The following is a 25,666-nucleotide window of genomic DNA, read 5'->3' on the forward strand; positions in this document are numbered from 1 at the left end:
AAGATTGATTCATCCTTAAGGACAATGTTTTAACCTTGTTCCCCCCCCCCCCCCCCCCCCCCAAACTCAACATACTCAAAGAATGTTTATTCATCCAAATATCAGTCTACCTTTGGGTCGGCTGATACCCGCATTAATAAACACATAAACTCTAAATTTTGATAATAAAAATTGACAATATATCATCTCAATTAATAAGTCCCTCTTTGGATTGACTTAATAATGACATGTAACCTACAAATTGTAGCATATTTATCATCAAACATGTATTTATCCGGCCAAATATTACCTACCTTTGGGTCGATTAATATCTGCATTAATAAACACAAACCATAAAATTTAAGTTCTCTATAAATTAATTTTCACAAAAGAGATCACTTTGGCGATATATTGTGTCAATTAATTTACTCTTAAAAATAACATGTCATAAATGTAGTTTATTGTCAACCTGAAAATATTTGTCAACCTGTATATACATTTAGGTTAAATACAGTTTACATAAACAATATTTGGTCAAAACTTAATGTGTTTATTGCCAAATTAATTAAAATAATAAATGTTAATTAAGGAACATCACCACGCCAATTAATAACCAATAACACTAGTTCAGTAATCATAAATTACCAAAACAATGTTAAAGAATGCATTATTCCATAAGACTAATAAACTAATAACTTGTTTTATAAATAACAGTCGAGATTGACATAACTAGTTAAAGTTAGCAAAACTTAAACTAAAGTGTATCACTAGGAAACTTCCCAAAAAAATGGTATGTTTCCAAATGCCAAAAATTAATGAATAAACCTTTAAGAAAAGGATATTTTCTTTAAACCTTAATAAGCAAGGAAAATATCCATTCAATCTGGCCAATAAATAAAGCAAATAATAGACGTAAAAGAACATATCGAAGCGACAGATTTCGATAGGAGAATTAAATAGACACACATAATGCAAAAAAAAAAAATCTGTCACTTATGAATGGACAATTGCTAAATAAAGAATTACACAGTAAGCAATAAAGACCATGAATTTTATTTTCTCAAAACAATTCGACTATTAAAAATGGCAACACTTATACATATTTTTGAATTAAAGGCAATAGTTTCTTCCATTGATACACTCGAAGAGAACCATGAGATAAAATTAATTAAGTGTGGTATATAATTCATAGACACAATCCAAAAAGTCTTTAAATCTTTGCTCGATAATAGTTCTATAAAATAGTATTTACTTGTTTAAAAATAAACAAGATAACACAACATAAATAAATTTAAGAGTCCCCAGCTAAGAATTTTATGAAGACCAAATTTGCTAATCCCATTGTACAAGCCGATTACTATGAAAACTGAAAATTTGGCAACTTTCTCGTAAATTTCTCCCGTCTTTGATCCCTCACTATCACAAAAATTAACCATCAAGTATATTGGTTTTGTAACATAAAGAACACTTTCCTCATCATCCCAAAAGTCTTCAATTTTAATTGTATCAGTAACTAATAATCCATTTTGCCAAGTTTTTCATCAACATTTTTCAACAACTCTCTCCATGAATTAAGGACAATTATTGTAGCAAGAGACTCTCTACAATCCCATAACCTTTTGAGAAAAATATAATGAGATGCAAATATTGTTTTGGCTACTTTTAACAATTCCAGTTGTGAATTATCTCTAAAAATATCCAATGCATGGGTGTGGTTAATAAATACTTAAAATTTATTTTCTCTTTCCTATATGTGTCCATTAGCCAAAAACATTCGATTGCAAGATCTTTAAAAATTAAATTCAAAGTATGGACACAAAAAGGAAAGTATGAGACCAGAAAATGTGTTTATATACATTCTCCACCACCGTTCCAACAACGTTACAATTTGTTGCATTGTCGGTTACAACTTAAAGAACATTACTTGGTCCTATAGTTTCAATGGCTCCAAGAAAGAGGTTTGCAATTGCTGCTCCTGTCTTCTCTACACCAAAAAAGTCATCTGCATACATAAACATGGCACCACGGCTGTTGGCAGCAATAACATTGATTAATGGTCGATGTTTAACATTGGACCAGCCATCCGACACAATTTAAACCCCCTATGTATACCATGTATCCTTCACTGACGTGAGCCCCTTTTCCATATCTCTTACACACTCATCAAGCAAAACGGTTTGAGCCTTATCATATGATGGAGCCTTGTAACCAGCAGGTTCTGTTTATGGCTGTGATCATCCCTTGATACTGAGGATTACGTAGAACATTGAAAGGAATGCTATTAGCACATAACACTCTCATAATCTTCATATCAACCATGTTTATTTCCATCACACCAAAAGAATATTTTAGTGGTTCTTTCCATTAGAACTCTGTTTTTTTATTAATTACAATGTTCTTCAAAGCTTTAGAAACGCCTTTTGATTCAGCAACATTTACTTTAACAAGCTTTGATATTTAACCCGATTCATAAGTATAGCAGGACACCTTTTAATTGCTGGTGCTTTACCTATTGTAGAACCAAAAAAAATGTACATATATTCGTGTATAAGAGCTGGTAAACATCTGGTGGCAGTGCTTACACACCCATTTCTTTGAACCCCCTACATTTTTACTTCCTGATACACCAACTATGCCGACTTCCTACAAAAGGGGCTTATCATCCCCCGAAACCTAAACATTTTGAGGAACTTCAACTGTCACTGTATCGCTTAGAACTCCCTCTTCGTTATCAAAATCAGTCAAGGTAACATCAACTCTCTCTAGAAAGAGATTATTTTTACCAAATGTCATATTTGCAACAAAGAAACTGAGAAGAAATAAAGAACTTAAAAAATGGAGTAGAGGACTAGAATTTTGAAGATGTGGAAATGATGAATGATTGTGAATGTGAAATAGGGTGATAAAAAAGGACCGATTAATTAATTTTGGGCTCCCCATGTGTAATCATTCTTCTTTTTTTTTGTTTAGCCATTTGTGTTCCCGATTCTAGAATGAAAGTGAACGATTCACCTGCCGATGCAATTTTTATTAAATCTTCTTTTCCCATAATCGTGTTCCAGAAATTGATGGGTCGTCGATTGCAATAAATTGAAATCGTCACTGGCAATCGATTGAAATCGCGTTCCACAGTGATACATGGTCGAAATTTCAACATTCAGGATCGAAAACTTTTGCGATTGGATCGCGATTTAGTAGGCGATTGGATCGTTATTGGTCTCGATTCTGGAACGTCCTATCTAGAACGAAAAACATGTTTAGGGGGGAGGGGGGAAGCGATCCTAGTAACTATGATCTGCAGGTTGTGCTTTTGTTGATATATAGGACAAAATTATAAGACCATCTTTAAGATTTTCCCTCACAAAATGACAATCAAGTTTTATGCTTGTAGTTCTTTCATGGAATATAGGATTCTTGGCTATATAAATTGCAGCCATGTTGTCATATTTTAAAGGAATTGGATCAATATCAAGGAATTCAAACTCTTTTAACAATCTACTTAGCCATGTAAGTTTAGAACACACTCTTATCATTGACCTATATTTTGCTTTTGTAGAAGATAAAGACATACTTGCTTGCTTTTTAGATTTCCAAGATATGGGATTACCACCCATTGTGATAAAGAAGACACTCACAGAAGGCTCTTTTTTCATTGACCTGTATTCTTCTAGTTGTTGGACATGCGACCAGTCAACATCACCAGAAGGCTTCAACTTTAAAATCTTGTTTTAATATCTTTTATAGGCAGCTGCTAATCATACCTCATCACACTTCTCTGAATTTCTTTGTCGCCTTGCTACATATCCATGTTTGGACCATTTTGCTTTTTATGCTGGTTTGTTGATTTCTTGAGCCATATTGTGTTTGTTGACTCTTTTTCTATGGTGGTATAGTTGGATGGATTGTTTAAGTCTCATACAATTTTCATATGGTGTATTTAAATTTGAAGCCCTCTTCAACGTTGGTCTATGCCTTTACTATTTTGCCCCTGGGGTTTGTGTTTTCCCATTATGTGTTAGTTTGTTGATCTTCTTTGGGTTACTTGGTTTATAGCTTTTGAATTACAAATACTCCTTTAGGTGGCTGTGACGTGGTGTTTTGGGCTTTGTGGCTTTGATGAGATGCTTTCCTTAAGCTTTGTTTGAAGGTAGACAGAAAGTTAATTTACAGAAAGAAAGAAAGAGATGGAGGGTTTTGCCTCTATGGAGTGGAGATGGATGTTTTTGTCTATATGGAACTAGGCGAATGCCCGCGCGTTGCGTGGGATATAAAAAAAAAGTTTTTATATTAAAAATAACTAAATCATTGTTATTAACAATTAAATAATGATTTCATAAAAAATATAGAAAATAATTTTTAATATTGTTATTATGTTGAACTATATTATAAGAGATAAGGTTGAAACTTGAAGTTATTTTACATATACAAAGTTATATGATTAGAACAGAAAAAAAAATTAAAATAAATAAATCGTTATTGTTATCATTTAAATAATAATTTCATATTAAATTAAAACGTTTATATTAAATATTATCATTATGTAGAAAATACGATAATAGAGACATCATTTTATCTATTTTAAATTTTATCATTATGTACACCATCTGATAATAGAGACAACTTTTTATCTTAAATAGTAAAAAAAATGTTTTGTATCATAAATATTACCATAATTATGTAGAACATATGAAAATAGTGACGTCTTTTATAAGGTTAAAACTTTAAATTGTATTAAATACAGAGTTGTAAAACTTGGCTAACAAAACCAAATACTCGACATGTTACTTAAACTCGGCCTCCAATGGAAGCGAGTTTGCCTAACTAGGTCAGAAGACACTCGAATCCTTATTAAACTGGATCCAAATCTAAAAAATACGGTCCAAAATCATTTTCGAAATTCTGAAATTTAATTAGTCACTTGTCGACAAAGACAATCTCACTAAAGAATACACTCAATGTCCTACAAAGTTAGATGCAAGGAAGATCTCATGGCTTAGTCCCTTTGAAATATTTCACAACCTTTCCTATTTAATATTTATAGAGGAGAATACATTCTCTTGTTTACTCTCACGATCAATGTGGGATGAAGACATTTTAATTAAACTCATTTCTCTATTTGCCAATAATTTCATTTTGTTAAATAAAATATTAAATAATAAAAATAAAACGTTATCCAGAAAATTTATTGTTCAATAGTTCCATTTTTCAGTAATCTCGTAAGTTGCTATAAAAAACTAAGTTTTTATTGAATTAACTTTTTGTTAAATCCTAAAATCATAAATTCAGTTAGGTACTTAATAAAGAAAGTTTGTTTATATGTATTTTCATGATTCAAAATGTCATTATAAAATGAATTCATTTATAAAATATAATCGAGTATATATTTCGTGCTTTTGAATCAAAGTGATTTTTCAAACAATTATAATTTTATGTATAGGTAGATTTTTTTATATTTATATAACATTATGTAACTTATAATATTATTATAAACAATTTGAATAATCATGGGAGTTTCAAATGTATGTGGTGAAAGGAAAATGCTTCATTTATCGGTCCAAATTGATCAAACTCGGACCGATTCAGCTTAATATACCAAACTACATAACGTTTTTTCTATTGAAACCCAATTTGTATATATTTTGCGTTTTTTAATCAAATTTATTTTTCAAACAATTATAATTTTATGTTTAAGTAACTTATTTATAATATTATTAGAAACAATTTGAAAAATCATGAGAGTTTCAAATGTATGTGCTTAAAGGAAAATGCTTCATTTATTGGTCCAAATTGATCAAACTCAGACCGATTCAACTCAATATACAAAACTACATAACGGGTTTTCAACTGAAACTCCGTTTGAACCTAAAAAAATCTTGTTCAAAACCATTTTCAAGATTCTAAAACTTAAACGGACAATTGCCAATAAAGACATATCACCAAAGAATACCCTCAACATCCTAAAATGGTAGGCATAAGGAAGTTCACATGGTTTGGTCCCTTTTGAAACATTTCACAACATTTCCTATTTATAGAAGAGGAAACGTTCTCTTGTTTACTCTCACCATCGATGTGGGATGAAGACATTGTAATAAAACGCGCTTTCTTGTTTATAAAACATTATTCAACTTATTTAGTAATTCATTCCATTTCTCTTGTTTACCCTTTCTTTATTGTTCAATAGTTCCATTTTTCTATAATCTCGTAAGTTGCTATCCAAAAAAGTAAGTTTTTGTTAAATAAGTTTTTGTTCAATTCTAAAATCATAAATTCAGTTAGGTACTTAATATAAAAAGTTTGTTTATATGTATTTTCAAGATTCAAAAGTTTATTATAAAAAAAATTCATTTATAAAATATAATCTGCGTATATATTTCATGATTTCGATCAAATCGAATTTTCAAACAATTATAATTTTATGTTTAGGTAGATGTTTTTTTTTTATATTTATGTAACATTATGTAACTTTTTTAAAATATCATTGGAAACAATTTGAAAAACCATGGGGGTTTCAAATGTATGTAGTGAAAGGAAAATATTTCTTTTATAGTTCAAATAGATAAAACTCGGACTGATTCAACTAAATATACCAAACTACTTATTGTTTTTCTAGTGAAACCCAGTTTGTATATATTCCGTGCTTTTGAATCAAAGTGATTTTTCAAACAATTATAATTTTAGGTTTAGATAGATGTTTTTTTATATTTATATAAAATTATATAACTTATTTATAATATTATTATAAATAATTTGAAAAATCATGGTAGAGAAATATACATAAAATGGCATTTTGAAAAAGTTTTAATAAATAAGAAATATTAATTTTAAGTTATTATACGTAGTTGTTTTTGTTGATATTTGTTACCAAATAAATAAACAAAAAGATAATTTAAGATTAAATATTATTAATTTTCAATATTCTTAAAATATCAAAATAATATAAAAAAACAATTAAAAAATGACTTGAATCGCCAAATACAGACATATCATCCTAATTTTTAGCCCTAATTTATCCCAATATAGCAATATACAGAAAACGGCCACACTTGCTCGTCTTACAATTTTCGCAGCAATTTCTCAAAGAAATATACATTTGTACATATGAAGATTATATATCATAAGCAAAATCATCCATCAAAGCAATCTTGTTTGAAGAAAAGATTACACGTGTTAGAACATGAAGTAATCGGTAAAGCGTGAAATGTCAACTAAAGCAATATTTTGTTGGGATACGACGCCGACAAGAATGAAGGTCGCATGGTAAAGTGGTGAAAAATGGAAAGTGAAACGGAGGAATTTGGGATGAAACATAAAACAATCAAAATGCATGATCGGTTTTTAAAGGTTGGCGTGTTTTTTTTTTTTTTTTTTTTTTTTTTTTTTTTTTTTTTTTTTTTTACTAAAGGGGTGTTTTGATAAATATGTTTTTAACTTATTAGTTTATTGTTTATTATTTATTGTGGTGGGAATAAACAATTTTTTAAAAAGTGTTTGGATTACCTTATTGTGTTGGGAATAATCAATAAGCAATAAACATTTTTAAGTGTTTGGAAAATAAAACAGATTATATGAGTAAAATGATCAAAAAGGGCTTCCTCTTATATGTTAACATATTTTTCTTATTAAAACAAAACATTTTTTAAATAATAATAATAATTTTTTTATTCATAAGAACTAAAAAAAACATTTATCATGCAAACCTTATATATATATATATATATATATATATATATATATATATATATATATATATATATATATATATACTAGTCGTTTACCCGCGCAAAGCGGCGGACGATGAATAATTTGTTTCGGCAATTAGTTCTTTTGGTGCAAACATGTTTTAACAATATATTTCATTCGCAATCATATTATATTTCAAGGAACACAAGACATATAAATATATGTTATATTTTAAGGAACATAAGATATATAAATATTTCTATTGCTCGACATGCACCTGATAGCAAATCTTTTGCATGTTCTGTTGAGACTTGAGAGATCCAAGTGGCGGACTTGAGAGATCCAAGAGGCAGGCTCCATAATGAAATTGTTGCAATTCCTCGTAATCTCTTCATTTTCATTCCTATTTATTCCCTGTTAAAAACATGATGATAATAGAAATAATAGCCAAAGGCAGAGTAAATCCAACAGTTAGGATTTCAAAGTGAAAGAGATGCATGAATCTTCAACTCAAAACATGGATCTAAGTCCCACTGGAACTCTAAGTTAAACAAACACTTAGAGAGTTGGGTTTTTGAAAGGTAGATACATTGGCGTTTGTGTTTCAGATAGTGGTAGTTTTCGGAAACATGGATGAAACAAATACGTACATATAACTAATTTCAGATTAATCTCACAAATTAACTCTTCAGCTAATAATATCTCATTCCAACAAAATAATCATATATGTGTTTCTTTGATGCATAAGTTATTATACCAAAAGATATCAATAACATATTCATTTATAAGCTAATTAGAAACTTATAATGCTTATTTAATAGGAAGTTGACGATACTTGCTAAAAAATCAGAAGTAGAATAGAAAACAAAATCAAAATTAGAAGTTTTATTGATAATTGAAAATAAGAAAACTACCAGGAACCAAGGTTGGCTTTAGCAGAACCCTAATTTTCCATCGCTGTTTTTAATTATTATTATTATTATTATTATTATTATTATTATTATTATTATTATTATTATTATTATTATTATTATTTTGTAGTTTTTCTTTAGTGGCGACCTCCGCACACCTCCCCCCTTTAGACTAATTATCTTCTCTTGGATCCAAAACTCGTTCTAGACCTGATTAAAAAAAATATATGTTAAACACCCTTTGAAGCACTTGATCGAATAGATAGAGTGCAAAATATATTTACCATGATCCCTAACTACAAACTATTGTCAATTTACCTGTTATAACATTATAATGTAGGGGAAATGTTTTTGCAGGATCAAAGTCATATCAGTTGGACCAGAGACGATTAGTAGCGTTGGTGGACATAAGGAGGCAGAGCGACTTTTTTGAAGATAAGGGGCGGTGAACGAAGCAAGCAAGACTGGGTCTAGCTTTAAGGTGGGATGGTACAATGTAGGTGATTGTGGATGGTTGTAGGTGGAAGGAAGACGTTGGTAATATTAGGGACAAGGGTATGATGTCGTATGATAGATGATGATGGATGCTTAATGGCGACGGTATGGTGGTGACTGTTGAATTGCTACGACGACGTTGTATATAGGAGAGGGCTCGACCAGAATTGAGAGATATTTGTCATGATCTCAGGAGCCTTAAATTAGGTTTATGAGACGGGTTGGGTCAAAAGCAACCAAAGAGTCAATGTAACTCTATTTTGACGGGGTCAAAAGTCAAAACCATAGAAAAGATAAGATCTTAAAGATAGGTGATTTAAAATTTTAATATTATTTTATTAATGTTTTGTTGTACTATTAGCTTAATGGTTTGGACCTCTTAAAAAATAATATTATTATATTAAATCTATTTTTAGAAATAGTTAGATTTCTTTTATAAGATAGTAAGATATATATATATATATATATATATATATATATATATATATATATATATATATATATATATATATATATGAGACCACAAATTTCATTTCAAATCCATATTATCCAAAATATTACCCACAATAGTTTCATGCTACTACATTAAACCATAAAATGAAAATACTAAAGACTTTAAAAAAAATCATACGTCATTACGTGCACAAGTGTTTGACCTTGAGAAAATATGTCCTGCAATCATATCGCGTACTGCACTCATATACATATCCACATTTCTACGTTGTCTACTTGGTACTTTGTCATGTGGCTCAATACCATCATTGGGTCCTTCATCATTGCGCGGAATATAAGATTCTTCTTGCGCTATTTGAAATGTTGCATCACAACTACCGCTCATTCTAATGTAATTGTGAATCGCCATTGAAGCTAGCACAATTTTAACTTGGGTCTCGAAGTCGAAATTTACATGCATATCTCTTAGTAACACCCATCGAGCCTTCCAGACTCCAAAAGTTCGTTCAATTATATTGCGAAGTGATGAATGATAATAGTTAAATTTTTCTTTGAAGCCTTTTGGTTTCCGCGAGGCAGAAGTTTGTCCACGTCGAAAAGCAGGAATATGATAACGGATGTTTGAACATTTATAGGGATCAAGATAACCTTTTGTATTAAGATATCTGGCGTCTACATGGTAATACATACCTATAGAGGTACAAATAAAGCATATGATTGTTATTCATTTATACCTTTTGAAAATATAAAACTTCTATTAATAAGTAATGATACTAACCATCGGCTGGAAGTGGAAACTTAACTTCACGTCTCCTTCGCGCTTCATTGAAAATTCTCGTATCATGTGTAGTTCCTTCCCATCCAACCCACGTAAAGGTAAAGCACGTGTTGAAATCACATGTTGGCCTAATATTTTGAGTTACACAATTCTTTTGCCCAATGAATTTGATTTGGTCATGTTGCAGAACAGAGGCCTTCACGTGTGTTCCATCGAAGGCACCAATACAATCCTACAATTTCAAAAAATATAATAAGTAACCAATTATTTTTACAATTACACAAATTCACAAAATAACATAACTTTACAACAAAATAACTACCTTGAAGTATGGATAATACCGAGGGTTATTTAAAATATGTTCTGGTATAGTTTCGTTGTAGTTAGCATTTGGTTTGATGTTGTACTTACTTAGGTTAACCACAACATCCAAGAATTTATGAAAATGCCTATGGATTATTTCCGCAGAATGATTAAAGAACTCTTGAAGTAACCGATTTCCACATCCATGCGCTAAGTACAACAAGAAAATACCAAGGGACTCTTCAATAGATACACGACATGATTTCTTTAACCCATAATGTGCAACAATATCCCTACATAACATGTTGAAAACCGGGACTTCTAATCTAAAAATTTCATAACATTGGCTCTCATGATCATTAAATATTTCATTGATAAGCATGCTTCCTGTGCGCGAAGATGAACGGCGATGTCTACGCACGTATTTCAATTTCTGAGTCAATAGTAACACTTTGACAGCAAGCCCACATAAAAGAAGTGTTTGAATCTCTTCATTTTCTTCAATTTCATGACATAAGTCATCACTGTCATATAAGTTGTCACTTTCACAAACACTGGCCATGAATATAACCTGTTACTAACAAAAAGGAAACAAGGCTAAGATTGAAATTTACAACATACTAGATAAAATCATGGCAACATCATTGAAAAGAAAACAAGAGCAAAATCATGGGACAAGGGCAAAATTGACCACAAAACAAACATGAAACGACATTGCATAAAACAAACACAAAACAACCGTTTAAATTTAACATAATAGTTGAAAGGATAGGTCTAACACATGACAACCATTTAAAGTCTACCTAATAGATAAAATCATAGAAAAGGAAACAAAACATAATCATGGGGAAAGGGCAAAATTGACCACAAAAGTAGAGTATGTCTAACACATGACATAAAAGGATAGGTCTAACATATGACATAAAAGTAGAGTATGTATTCAACTACTTCTCTTTCTCTATAAGCCTTTTGAGAAACTCCATATTTGTTTCATTAGTCTTTAGAACCATAAAATTCTGACGAGCTGGCTTCTTTAAAAAGACCTCTAATGCTTTTAAATATCCTATTGAGCCTTCTTCAAAACCTGGGAAAGTAGAGACAATTGCCATGCATTCTTCTATTGTGGGTGACTGTGTGGTTTGTCTTGAGGGTTGAGTGCTCCTTGTTAACAAAACATCAAAAACAGTATCCAGTTTCTCTTCATATGACGAGTTTCCTTCACTTTTTCTTTCATTTTTTCCTTCAAATTTTATTTTCTTGTCACGCCTGGGAGTTAGCTTCTTTCCCCTCCTTTTCATACTAGAACTATCAAATGTGAGAAAAGGATCAACATCATCAAATAAGAGGACTTCGTCAGTATCCTCTTTTCCATCCGTAATATCCACAAATTGTACATCATCCGGAGTGCTACCGTCGCCAAATTCGCAAAGTACCTTAGCCTTGTCTCCAACAGCTACAGTATCCCGAAATAAAGCCTCGTAATATGTCTGATATACATCCAAATTCTTATCCTTAAACTTAGCATACTCTTTATATTCCTATATCTACAAAATGAGAATGTCACGAAAAACAGAATACAAGTAATATATTGTTAGATAAAATTTTTAATTATTACCTTTATTTTCTCATCCCACCATTCCTTTGATGCTGAGATTGTATTTTTCACGGGATCAGTTGAAATTCCTGTTTCTAGTCTTGTTAAATAGTCATAATATTTGAACTCATTCCGCATAATGTCCCATTTGTTTTTCATTTGATTTCTATCCAATTCTTTACCCGTTCGTTACAAAAGCCTCTTACATATATTTTGGCACGCGAGCTGTTTGAAATAAGTACCCAATCTATTCCCGTTTTTTAGCTCGGTCACACATTCCTCAAGAAATATCTTGAATGTATGAGGATCTCAATGAAACCTATTTGTAACTTTCACTTTGGGTGTATCAATATCCATATCATGAGTGTCCATTACCTATATTAAATCATGATAAGGAATGAAGAAACTTCTTAAATTTCAACCTAATGTTGAATCAAAATAGGTAGAGGAATTAATGAATACAAATAAGAATCACAACCATCAATAATAGCAAATAACAACAACAATAATTGATGAAGAAAATCAGGAATAATCACAAGGGCACGATATAATCAAGCATCACAGGGCAGTGGCAGTTAAGCTTCTTAACAGGTAAGAGCAAAAAAAAAAGAATAAACAATATCATAGGTATGCAGCAAATAACAAGAACAATCAAGAATGGAGAAAAAAAGAATAATCCATGGTTCATCGTCTGTGTATGCATCGCCGAACAAAAAAAAAAGAAACGCAAACAGGTTGTCGCAGAGAACGATAGCAGACGAGAAAAAAAAAGAAGACGCAAAGAAGTAAACCTATCGTCGATGACTTCCAGGGCCGATGATTAGTGGAGAAGAGGGAATAACGATTGACAACAACAATATTGTGAAGTAATTGATCGATTGAAGGGTTTATGGGTTTATGAAGGAATACATGCTATGAAAGCAGGATCCTATAAAACACATTTGACTAAAACGACTTCAAGCATTTTATAGCATGTTACTCTAATGCACTATATACTTTATATCATCGTATTTTCACAGCAATCTACACTATTTTTTGTTAAATATAGCATCATATGTTTATTTTATGTTTTTCCACAACATTGTACTTTCATTTTTTTGGTCAAATATAGAATCATACTTTCATTTTATAATTTGCTAAATATGGCATCATACTTGATTTTCTTCTTTTTTTGACAAACATTAATATGACTGTTTGTGATTGTGTATGGATGTTACTGTATGTGTTTGTGAAAACCGCATCCTACTATGTGAGTGTGACTATGTTTGTGATGTATTGATGTTACTGTATGTGTTGTTTATGATGTATGGATGTTAATGTATGTGTTTGTAAAAACATCATCCTACTATGTGAGTGTGACTATGTTTGTGATGTGTGATTGTTAATATGCTTTAGGGACCAACTTATTATGTCATGTTATAGAAAAGTTTTTTGTAATGTGTGGATGTTACTATGTATGATTGTTTGTGTGATTGTTATTATGTTATTATAGTTGTAGAATGTTACTAAATGACAAGATGGTATTGGCACCAAGGCCCACTTTTATGAGTTGTAAATGTTATAGGTAACAACATTACATAGATCTTAATAATATTACTTTTAAGGAATATCATATGTGTTTATTTTTTGTAATATTTATGTATATCATTTTTAAAAACAAATAACTTTGATTAAGATGATAAGATATTATGAGATAATAGTTTTTTAAAGAGTAAATTACACGAATGGTCCCTATGGTTTGGGGTAATTTGTGTGCTTGGTCCCTAATTATTATTTTTAACTCGTAAGGTCTTTAATGTTTGTTTTTGTTGTGCATTTGGTCCTTACTATTTGTTTTTGTTTTGTGTTTGGTCCCTGTCTTACCTAAAAAGACTATTATTTAAATAGGAAAAGATGGTAAGATAGGTAAGGTAAGGTGAAAGGGGTGGTGTTGGGGGTGTGTTTATTTAATTACATTAAAAAATCAAAGGCAAAATAGTCTTTTTAGGTAAGAACGGGACCAACCGTGTAACAAAAACAAACAATAGGGACCTTTCGAGTTAAAAAATAAGTTAGAGACCAAATGCGCAAATTACCTTAAACCATAGGGACCATTCATGTATTTTACTCTTTTTTGAAGATAATAATGTCATTATACAATTAATAAAACTTTTTTTTTTGATAAAAGATTTAAAGTTGAGATATAAAACTCAATCCTTTGTCAAAATCAAACAAGAAAGAGACTGAAAAACAAGCACATATTTCGCACGCCTTATTCATTCATTGATGATGATTATTCTTATTCGAATATTAAACTTTCTATTTTGCTGTTTTTACCTTCTTTTTTTTTTCAATTTGACATCATCACGATAACATTACATAAATGGTCCATGTGCAGGAAATATTACAGATTTGGTCCTTGTGCATAAAAAGATTACATATTTGGTCCTAGTGGTAGAAAAAGATTACATAATTGATCAATATGGCAGAAAAATGATTACATAATTGGTCTCTATGACAAAAAAAAATATTATGTCATTGTATACAACAGTGGAGATTTACTTATTTTTGATTTTTTTGTACCTATATTGTTATTATGCTTAAAATTTAAAGTACATAGCATATTTTGGTTAGATTACAAAGGTGTTGTTTTTTTTATTTTAGTTCCATGTGGACAACTTGAGGATTTTTTTTTTTTTTTTTTTTTTTTTTTTTTTTTTTTTTTGACTAAATGACTTTCCTATACTTAATCTGGTCTACACTATATAGTCGATTATTTTTCATTTAATGTCGACAAAATTGACGTAATAATAATGTACGTACATTCATTTAGCTGTAATAGCAACATACTTAGAAATTTGTAATGTGTAGCAGCAAGTTACTTTTGTTACCTATAATAGCATTATACTTACTATTATCCGAATTCGTTTCTATGCAAAAAAACTTACATAATTTGTCCATTTTCAGAAAAAGGATTGCAAAATTGGTCCATGTAAGAAAATATTACTTATATTTTTAACAATAATGGCAACATACTTTTTTCTTAAAACTAATAATAACATCAAACTTATCTTTTTAAACATAAATAGCAATTTACATTTTTTTAATCCAATAATTTTACTGATTATTGTCAAATATATAAATTGAATTATGTTAAAAAAGAAACCATTTCTAGCAATGTACTTTTGTTTGATTATTTGAAATAGTAAAGTATGAATTTTCGCAATGTACCTTTTTTGTTTTTCTTTTATCTACATGCAAATAGTGGGAAATACAATTGTCAATCAGTTCAATTTTGTATAATTTACATTTTATGTTTATTAAATTTGGTAAATATATATTGCAAATGTTATATTCCAATTAAAAAACTCTATAAAATATAACAATATACTTGAAAATAGGACATTATAATAAACAACACATCACCAAATGTAAGTATTTTTAAGAAAGAAAGACCTTTTGTTAGTTATCTAAATATATTTAGTAAATATGTTAGAAACTACATTCACTTGGTAAAAAAATAAAATCAATCCATTTTTCTTTTTTAAATCCGTCAACTCGACCAACAGGCGGGTATAACACTAGTTGAGAGAAGATGATAAAGGGTGTGGGGTAGGCCCCACCCATTAATATTTAAAAAAATAGTAAACTTAATTATAAAAGATAATCAAAAATCAAAAATGATAACTTTGTTTTACTCACTTCTGTCATAGAAAAAAGTCGCAACAAAAAGAATTAGGTACAAAATACATAATTTTGCGAGTGTCATATTATTAAACTTTTTATTAATATTATATGTCACTTATCATGCCACTTGTTAATCTATTAATTATCCATTTCAAATTTTAAATTTTAAAGTTCTCACTCTAATTACATTAAATTAATAATTAATTCTCGATTTTAAATTTTAAATTTTGAATTTTTCTCATTCTAATTATATTAAATTAATAACATTAGAATAAAAAATAAAATAAAATTAATACAGATTATAAAGTAATATAACTTTACGTATTTATTTAAATAAACAATTATAACAAATTATCTCGGAAGTAATAATTTATTTAACATAATTGATTAGTAATTTTGATTTTTTAATATGAAAATTTAATTAATTTTATCAAAGTGATTCTTAGGTGTTATAAACTAGTTTATATTAATTAAATACCATTAGAAGATCAAAATTATTAATTCTGATATTTAAATATTATCGTTTCTCTGTTTTTTAGGTTGTCACTTGAAAATGACAAAGGATATTGAGAAGGTAAAAATCTAAAAGTCAAAATTATTGATTCCATAGCCGACTATAATATCCAATAGGAGTCCACTCTTCACTGCAGATCTTCATCAAGACCTTCACCGGCAAAACCCCTTAACTCGGAGGTCGAAACTTTGGATATACCATCGACAACATCAAAGCCAAGATTTTTTCTGTATAAGATATAACTCCTGATCTGTCGGCAAGAAGTTGGAAGATAACAGAGCCATCTCAGACTACAATATCCAGAAGGAATCAACCCTTCATCTCGTCCTCCATCTTCGTCGCAGGATGCGGATCTTTGCCAGAATGCCAATGGGGAAGACGATAACTATGGAAGTTGAAAGCTTTGATACCATAGGTAAAGTGAAGGCCAAGATTCAGGATATAGAGGGGATTCCACCGCATCATCAGCTTTTGATCATTGCTGGGAAGAACCTCGAGGGTCCTAGAACTTTGGAAGAATACGACATGCCATTAGTTTTTACATTGCACCTGAGTCTGAAGTTTGAAGATGATATGCGGATTTTTGTAAAAACTTTGACAGGGAAGGCCATCACGCTGGTGGTGGGGAGCTCCGAAACCATTTGTAACGTGAAGGAAAAAATTCAGGCCGTTGAGGGGTTTCCATGGCATCAACAACGTTTGTTCATTGCTGGAAAGAAGCTTGAGAATGACAAAACTTTGAGGGATCATAACATCGAAAAAGAATCTACAGTGGACCTTATTCTTGGTCGTGGATGGGGAGGAGATGTTTTTCAGATTTTTGTTGAGACTTTGAATGGGAAGATCATTGGGCTGATGGTGGAGAGCTTGGAGACAGTTAATAACTTGAAGGCGAAGATTTGGGTCATTGAGCGGATTCCATTTCAACACCAATTGTTACTTTATGATGGAAGGCATCTAGCGGATGGTAAAACTTTGGGTGATTATAACATCCAGAATGAATCTACAGTGCACGTGATGCAGAAGATGTATGGAGGATGTAATCATATTTTTGTGAAGACTTTGACGGGCAAGACCATCAAGGCTTCTCTGGGAGCTAAAGGGACCATTGATGATTTGAAGGCAAAGATTCATGACATTGAAGGGATTCGACCACATCATCAACGTTTGGTCACTTCTGCAAAGATCCTTGAGGATGTTAGAACTTTGGCGGATTATAATATCCAACAAGAATCTACATTGGATCTGGTTCTGAGGCTTGGACGAGGTGATATGCTGATTTATGTTGTGATAAATTTGAAAAGGAAGTGGAAGATCATCATGCTGGAGGTGGAAATCTCGGATACCATTTGATGATATGAAGGAAAAGATTGAGGAGAAAGAGGGCATTCCCGCTGATCAAACAAGACTTATGTTTGAAGGGAAGGAACTAGATAATGGGCAGACTCTGGGTGATTATAGTATTCAGCAGGAGTCTACTCTCGACCTTTTTGAACAATCATGAAAACAATGCATCTTCATGTGTACTGTAATCTTTTTGATCTTGAACTCTGAATTTATATGTTCATGTATATTTAATGATTTACGTACACAAGGTAAACCGGGAACTTTTTTTCTTTTTGTGATAGATATGGTCATGCTGATGACAATGTTGTATAGTCTTTTTGTTAATGCTCATGAGTAGTTGTAGTCATGGAACTATCATGATCCCCTTGTATTGGAATTAACGAGAGAGAAAAGAATAGGCAGAAGAATTGTTCCACAATTGAATTACAGCAACAGAATACAAGGACAAAATAAATAGGAATGCCATAAACAACATCCCATAAATAACTCCTCTAAGTATGGAAGAGATAGCAGCGAAAATAAGATAAAATTCTATATTCCCCCTCAAGATGTAGCATGCAAATTGGTAATGCTAATCTTGCCAAGAAGAAATTGAAGTTGCTGTGCTGTCAGCCCTTTTGTCAACAAGTCAGCTAACTGCATCTTGCTGCTTATATGCATGGGAACAATCTCCTTGGACTCAACGCGTTCACGAACAAAGTAACAGTCCATCTCAACGTGCTTAGTTCTTTCGTGGAAAACTGGATTATTAGCTATGTGACGAGCAGCTTGATTGTCACAAAATAAGGGTATGGGTGATGAAGTGTCAATTCGTAATTCACTAAGTAGCCAACGAACCCAAAGAATTTCACTAACGGTGGACGCCATTGCTCGATATTCTGCTTCTGCGGAAGATCGCGACACAACAAATTGTTTCTTACTTCTCCACGAGATGGGAGCCCCACCTAGGAAGAGAAAGTAACCTGTACGTGAGCGTCTTGTATAAGAGCATCCTAACCAGTCGGCGTCACAATAAGCATTTAAGACGGGATCTCCTGCTCGGGAAAGGAAGATGCCTTGACCCGGTGTAGCCTTTAAGTATCGAAGGACACGGTTTGCCGCTTCCATATGACTGGTTCTCGGATCAGCTACAAATTGGCTTAGGACGTTGACTGAGTAGGTAATGTCTGGACGTGTGGCTTGAAGGTACAACAACCGGCCGATCAGACGGCGGTATTGACCTGCATCGACACGCGCTTCATTGTCACCTTTGTCAAGCTTCAAACCTTGTTCAATAGGAAAGGAAATCGGTTTGCAGCCCAATTTCCCACTATCCTTTAAGATGTCCAATGTATATTTTCGTTGGCTTAGAACTAGTCCATCGCTAGTTTTGGTTACTTCTATGCCAAGAAAGTATTTGAGAGGGCCAAGGTCTTTAACACTAAATTCTTTGTCAAGTTGCGCCTTTATTTCTTGAATTGTATCGAGGCAATTTCCTGCAATGATCACGTCGTCCACATAAATGAAAGCAACTATCGTTATTTTTGCATTCTCATAAATGAATAGCGAGTGATCGGCCTTGGACTGTTTGAATTTCAAGCTCAAAAGATAAGTTGTGAACTTGTGATACCAGTTGCGTGAAGCTTGTTTCAACACGTATACGGATTTTCTTAGACGACACACTTGAGTTTCTCCTTCTTTAGAAAAACCTTGTGGGATCTTCATATAGACTTCCTCATCGAGATCCCCATGCAAAAAGGCGTTGTTTACGTCAAGTTGGTGGATAATCCAATCCCTTTTTACAGCCACAACTAGAAGAGTTCTAACTGTAACGAGTTTGGCGACCGGTGCAAATGTATCATGATAATCCACCCCTTCCATTTGAGTAAAACCCTTTGCTACTAAACGTGTTTTGTATCTTTCAACTTCGCCATTCGGTTTGAACTTTATCTTATAGACCCATTTGGAGTCTATGGCTCGTTTGCCTTTAGGTAGTTCTTCCAAGGTCCATGTTCCATTTTTCTCCAGAGCTTTAATTTCCTTGTGCATAGCCTCACGCCAACGAACATCTTGAGCTGCTTGTTTGAAAAACTTGGGCTCATCATTATTAGAGATGGCCGAGAGAAAAGCTTTGTGATTAGCGGAAAACACATTATAAGACACGAAATTAGAAATTGGGTGACATACCGTAGATGCAACCTGATTGGATGTTGATGTCAGGTGTTTGACCGAAGGGGGAACCTGTACCACGAAGTCTTTGAATCTCGAAGGTTGGACCCTCGTTCGGGTGGGTCTTGTTTCAAAAGGGACTTCTATTTCTTCGTTAGACTCATCGGTTTCAAGATCATCGTTGATGGGCTGCCCTTCATTGCTCAGGTTGCTCATTTCATGCTCACTGTGAGTTTCATGTGAGTCATTTGGCTCACCATCCTGGTCATGATCCACTTGAGCATCTTGCTTTATGGGGCTTTGAACTTTATTTTGTGCTAAAATTGGATCATCATGACAATGACAATCGTGACACACCATTGGTTCTTCGGTTTCATATTCATTGTTTTCTTGAATATTTATGAAAGGAAAATTTTCTTCGTGGAAATTGACATCTCTGCTAAGTATTATTTTTCTAGTTTCAAGATCTAAAATTTTGTATCCTTTAGTTCCAGGAGGGTATCCAAGAAATACCCCTAGCTTCCTCCTTTCTTCAAACTTGTCACCTTTTGTATTGGTGTTTTTAAAGTAAGCGAGACAGCCAAAGACCTTTAAAGAATTGTAATCCGGTTCTTTGTTCCAGATCAACTCGAAAGGAGTTTTATCTTTAATCACTTTGGATGGAAGACGGTTGATCACATGCGCTGCGGTTAAAATGCATTCTCCCCAAAACCTCTTAGGAAGGTTAGCACCGATCCTTAAGGCGCGTGCAGTCTCGAGTAGGTGTCTATGCTTCCTTTCAACAACCCACTTTGTTCGGGAGTATGGGGACATGTGGTCTCTAACAGGATTCCCTTTTCATTGTAAAATTCCAGCATGTTAGTTGTAACACCCAAAGTTTGGAAAGCCAAGAAAAGAAAGAAAACCCCAATTTTTAGGGGAGACTCGGCGAGTCCATGGAAGGAATCGGCGAGTCCGAGCGGGATCCGGGTTTAGGTATAAGCGACCGACTCGGCGAGTCGGCCAAGGTGACTCGGCGAGTCTGGTCTGAGCAAGGAAAACCCTAAATCCGGGATTTAGAGCTTATTTAAACGTCTCATTCTCTCCCCTAGGGTTGCTTTACTGCCTCTCTAGCACATATCACTAAACCCTAGCCGCCATAATCGTTTTGGAGCAAGATCTACCCTTAGTGAAGCTTTTGGAGCTTGAGAGAGAAGTTAGCCTTTGTGGAGCAAGAAGGGGGCCTTGGATCCAGAATTGGTGGAACATTTCTGAGCATTTAAAGGTAATAAATCGTTACCTTCCCTCTTTTGTTTAATAGATCAACCTTGGCTATGTGATTTGGGGATTTTATGCCATGCTTAAGAACTATTTCGAGTTAGAAGCCTAGATCTGAAGTTGCTACTTCAGATCTGAGTGTATCTTGGCCTAGAATGTAACACCCAAGATTTTGAAAGCCAAGAAAGTAAAGGAAACCCTAAGTTTAGGAGGGACTCGGCGAGTCCAAGGAAGGACTCGGCGAGTCGGAGTGGGATCCGGGTCGAGGAGTAAGTGACCAACTCGGCGAGTCGGCCAAGTGGACTCGACGAGTCTAGTCTGTGCGAGGAAAACCTTAAATCCGGGGCTTGGAGCCTATTTAAACGTCTCAATCTTCTTCCTAGGGCTCCTTTACTGCCTCTCACACCCAGAACGCCGCACCCTAAGCCTCCATTGTGATGATTTATTCTTTTGGCCATTTTTGAGTGATTTAGAAGAAGAAGAAGTGGGAATCTTTGAAGCATCAAGGAGTGGCTTTGGATCTGAAGTTTGGGGAGCATTTCAGAGCATTGGAAGGTATCAATTCGTTTCCCTCCTTTAGATCTTCTTTGGTTATGAGTTTTGGGGCTTTTAAGCCATGCCTAAGATCAATTTCAAGCTTGTGGTCCAGATCTGAGGTTGCTACCTCAGATCCATGCTTGTGTTGGTTTAGAATCCCGTAAAGTATCAGCCATTGGGTGGATTTTGGAGCCTTTTGGTTTTTAACCCTAGTTATTGGTGCATTTTGCCTAGATCTCCCTCTCTACACGTAAAGTTTGCAACTTTACGTGGGGAATAGGCTTGGGAAGGGTAGATCTACAGTTTGGAGTTCATGCATGACTCGGAAGTCCTCTGCATGTAAGTGGATCTTATTGGACTCGGCGAGTCCTTCGAGTGGACTGGCGAGTAGCTTGAAGATGAGGAGGAACTCGACGAGTTGGATGAAGATTGTCGTGTGCTCGGCGAGTCTGTTCTTAGACTCGGCGAGTCAGGTCGCGTGGTCCCAAACCCTTCGAGTTAAGTCTCGAGTCAGCGAGTCGAGCCAGGACTCAGTGAGTTGGACAGGACAGGAATCGGGAATCAGTAGACTCGGCGAGTCAGGGGCTGACTCGGCGAGTAGAGTCGCGAGTGGAAGGACTCTGGACTTATGAACTCGGCGAGTCAATAGGGTGACTCGACGAGTAGGGTTGACCTGGAACGTTGACTTTGACCAGAGTTGACTTGGTTGACCTTTGAAGGTGAGTTAGACTAAGTGATATGTTGATATTGGTAGCTCGGGGAGCTAGCGGAGCAGCAGTTCGGAGTCAGTGGTTAGGTAGTGGTCAAAGGGGTTAGCAGCAGCAGTTCAGCAGTATCAGGTGATTTTCCCTTTGTATGAATGGGTCTACGGCCACAATGCCAGCCCATGTAGTTATGAGTAGAAGACCCGGGGGTTAGCCCTAGGCACAGTATGCTAGTATGATATTCGGACGAGGTCCAATGATAGAGGGCGGGTGCCCAAGGAGTGGTTTATGTGATAGTTTATACTTGTTGTCTGTGTGATACTTGTATGTGCCTGGTAGGGAGGTGAGTGTGGGCGAGGTCCCGTATCTCACCAATAGCAGAGTGTGCATGGTGTTCCACATCTCAGTAGCAGCAGAGCAGGGGCAAGGCCCAAGTTAGGAAAGGAGTGAGGGTGGGTTGGGCCCGTATCTCACTATCAGCAGGAGTATGGACGAGGTTCCATGATCATCAGTAGCAGGACACGGGCAGGGCCTAGAGATAGGCGAGGCCTTAGAGCAAGAGTTGTTACTATATGTTTAGTTTATGTAATGTTATGTGATATGTTTATGTGCTATTATATGTTAGCGGGCGAGGCCCTGTGACAGGCGAGGCCTAAGTGAAACAGATCTGTATCCGAGCGGGGCTCGAAGCCAGGCGGGGCCTAGAGCGGCGGGGCCGTTGTAGCGGGCGAGGCCCAAGATAGCGGGCGTGGCCCAGTATGTGAAGTATATGGTTTTGCATGATATGTGGTAAGGTGGGGAACTCACTAAGCTTCGTGCTTACGGTTTTCAGTTTTGTTTTCAGGTACTTCCGGTAGCGGAGGGAGGAGCTCGGGGTGATCGCATGGCACACACCATAGATTAGTCAGCCTAGGAATGTTTACTCTGATAATAAACATGTGTTTTGAAAACTTGTACTCAGATTATGTTTTGGAATGATGTCTTTGGTTAAAGTAATGTTTTATTAAAAAGAAATTTTTGGTCTTGAATTTTGGGATGTTACAAGTTGGTATCAGAGCCTTGGTTTGAGGGATTCGAGCATACTCTCGGGTGTGCCTGAACTCAAACTGAGGGGTCGGATAAAAAGTTTTCAAAAGTGAAAAGATAGTTTTGTAAAAAGAATTTTGAGAACGAAAAACAGTTTTAGAAAAGCAAAAAGAATTCAGAAAGAAAAGAACTTTGAAAAGAGAAAAGAGGTGTGGTGCATGCAATCAACCGAGCTCAAGTAAGTACCCCAAAATACCCATACAAGTTTATGTTATGGTTATCAGTTGATAGAACAGCATGCTAGAATAGGACTAAGGATCTAGGGATGATGCCTTATGTGCCTGTTATTTGTGCTTTTGAGCTGCATGATAGTGTTGATTAGACAGTAGTAGGATAGCCTGTTTAGGTTATGCCTGAGTTTATGAGTTTGTGTTGCATGCTAGTTCAGATTCTTGCTATGTGGATATGATTACTTGAGTATGTTGTGGTTAGACTTTCCCCTTGTCCGAATGCTGCTTGCTTTGTGCATTGTGGGATTTTGAGTGATGGGAGTTAGCCATTAGATAGATACGTTACGTCACATGTGATCAGGGTTGAATAATCTCAGAGTGCTGGATTTGGCCCTATTGCGCAGCTCTTGTCTGAGTCCAACTGTTGTAGGGACGAGTCTTTTACTTGAAGGATTATCTGAGCCTCGTCACATGTGATGGTATCCAGGTGGTGGCTAATTGGCATCGCGAGGAAGCCTTCAGCAGCTGAGGACTGGTTTGAGTTGAGTCAGAGGTTTCCCTAGGGTCAGCCTAGGATGAGATAGTGCTGGGAGCAGTAGTAGTGGATAAGGGACCTGGTGGAGTCAAAGCAATTCCTGAGGAAAGTACGGATAGATGTGGAAGGTAGTATGGGCCCGTACTACTGAAAGCAGAGGATCGGTACTTGATTCGGGAAGGGCCAAGACAAGACCGGGAACCTAGTAAGGGGTGTGTTTGGTCTCGAAGCAGTGAGGAGTTTTCTGATAGTGATTGTGTTATATGTTTCAGCATGGTGACGTTGAGAGAGAGACCAGCGGGCGGATCAGGCGCCGGAGAGGGATCAGGCTCGGGTTCAGGGGCCGAGCAGCTCGAGGAGCGGATGAGAGAGTTGATATCAGCTGAGGTTACGCGCAGTATTTTAGCTCAGACTCCTGTGATCTTTGGCACGGTCAAGGAGAGCATACTGGAGATCTTGGATGAGAGGCTGGGAGCCTTCCGTACTGAGATGATGGCACTGATTGGAGCGCGTACCTTGACGTTTCGAGAGTTCAGAGCCTGCGGGGCACCAGATTATCATGGGGCTAGGGACCCCATTCCTAGCAGCAGATGGTTGGATGATGTTGCCAACGCTTTTCGTACGAGCAAGTGTCCCGAGGGGGACAAGGTTAGACTCGCCTCCTGTCTTCTGAAGGACAGAGCGAGGGATTGGTGGGAGGAGATTGGTCATGCTTTGGGGGATGATGCCGCGTTGGACGCGATGACTTGGAGCGATTTCTCGGCCAGGTTCAGGGCGGAGTTTTCGCCGATTATTGAGGTGTAGCAGCTGGCACGAGAGTTTCAGGATTTGACGCAGACTACTGAGACTGTGGCGGAGATCACCGCCAAGTTCAGGGAAAGGGCTCTTCTTGTACCGCAGTATGTCGCGGATGAGGAGATGAAGAAGGCTCGGTACCATGAGATGTTGAGGGATGACATCAGGAAGTTCGTGAGCAGATCCAGCTGTAAGACGCTGGAAGATATGATTTCTCAGGCTAGAGAAAGGGAAATTGATTTGGAGCAGATCCGGAAGAGGAAGTTGGATGAGGTTCAGGTAGCTGCGGGTTCGGGCAAAAGGCCCAAGGGATTGGATTCGAGATCGAGGGATCATCAGGACCGCAGTCGGTGCGGAAAGTGTGGCAGGGCGCACGGGGGTGCGTGCAGGAGTGGTAGCGGTGGTGAGTCTGGCTGCTTCAAGTGCGGTCGGACTGGTCATTTCAGCCGGGATTGTACTGTTACCGCCGCGCAGGGATCAGACTTGATATGTTTTCATTGCAACCAGCGGGGCCACAAGAAGGCCCAGTGCCCCAGTTTGTCTTCGGCAGGACGGGTGATGGCACCCGCCCCTGCAACTTTGAGGATCACAGATGGCCGTCAGGGCCGGGTAGGGGCACATGCGGCAGGGAGCAGGGCTTTTCAGATGACGACCTTGGAGACGCGAGCAACGCCGGACGTTGCATGTATGCAATTTCCCATTTTCAGTTCTTTT

At 35.3% G+C, this 25,666-nt stretch overlaps 2 protein-coding genes and 1 pseudogene across 2 annotated transcripts; 1 reads left to right on the top strand and 2 right to left on the bottom strand.

The window, feature by feature from the left end:
- Positions 1-9,690: 9,690 nt before the first annotated feature.
- On the bottom strand, positions 9,691-11,161 carry LOC111891338 (uncharacterized). The gene is made up of 3 exons (XM_023887393.2): positions 10,619-11,161; positions 10,297-10,528; positions 9,691-10,208 (listed from the first exon to the last, which is right to left on the bottom strand). The coding sequence occupies exons 1-3, from the start codon at positions 11,159-11,161 to the stop codon at positions 9,691-9,693; spliced, it is 1,293 nt and encodes a 430-aa protein (XP_023743161.2).
- Positions 11,162-11,543: 382 nt separating this feature from the next.
- Positions 11,544-12,331, bottom strand: LOC111891339 (uncharacterized). Its single transcript, XM_052771784.1, has 3 exons — positions 12,215-12,331; positions 11,900-12,137; positions 11,544-11,815 (listed from the first exon to the last, which is right to left on the bottom strand). Exons 1-3 carry the CDS (start codon positions 12,329-12,331, stop codon positions 11,544-11,546), a joined length of 627 nt encoding a protein of 208 aa, XP_052627744.1.
- A 4,105-nt stretch (positions 12,332-16,436) lies between these two features.
- On the top strand, positions 16,437-17,980 carry LOC111891334 (polyubiquitin-like; annotated as a pseudogene).
- The last annotated feature ends 7,686 nt before the right edge of the window (positions 17,981-25,666 follow it).

The sequence above is a fragment of the Lactuca sativa genome, chromosome 5, assembly GCF_002870075.4.
Source record: "Lactuca sativa cultivar Salinas chromosome 5, Lsat_Salinas_v11, whole genome shotgun sequence".
NCBI classification, from domain to species: domain Eukaryota; kingdom Viridiplantae; phylum Streptophyta; class Magnoliopsida; order Asterales; family Asteraceae; genus Lactuca; species Lactuca sativa.

Excerpts from the sequence above, each read along its gene's own strand:
- LOC111891338 (XM_023887393.2), bottom strand. The coding sequence starts at position 11,161 with ATGGCCAGTGTTTGTGAAAGTGACAACTTATATGACAGTGATGACTTA. Across the intron at positions 10,529-10,618 it reads GGTATTATCCATACTTCAAG|GATTGTATTGGTGCCTTCGA; the intron begins GTAGTTATTTTG and ends TTGAAATTGTAG. Across the intron at positions 10,209-10,296 it reads GTTTCCACTTCCAGCCGATG|GTATGTATTACCATGTAGAC; the intron begins GTTAGTATCATT and ends GTACCTCTATAG.
- LOC111891339 (XM_052771784.1), bottom strand. The coding sequence starts at position 12,331 with ATGCGGAATGAGTTCAAATATTATGACTATTTAACAAGACTAGAAACA. Across the intron at positions 12,138-12,214 it reads GGTGGGATGAGAAAATAAAG|GAATATAAAGAGTATGCTAA; the intron begins GTAATAATTAAA and ends TTGTAGATATAG. Across the intron at positions 11,816-11,899 it reads TCTCACATTTGATAGTTCTA|GAAACTCGTCATATGAAGAG; the intron begins GTATGAAAAGGA and ends GAAAAAGTGAAG.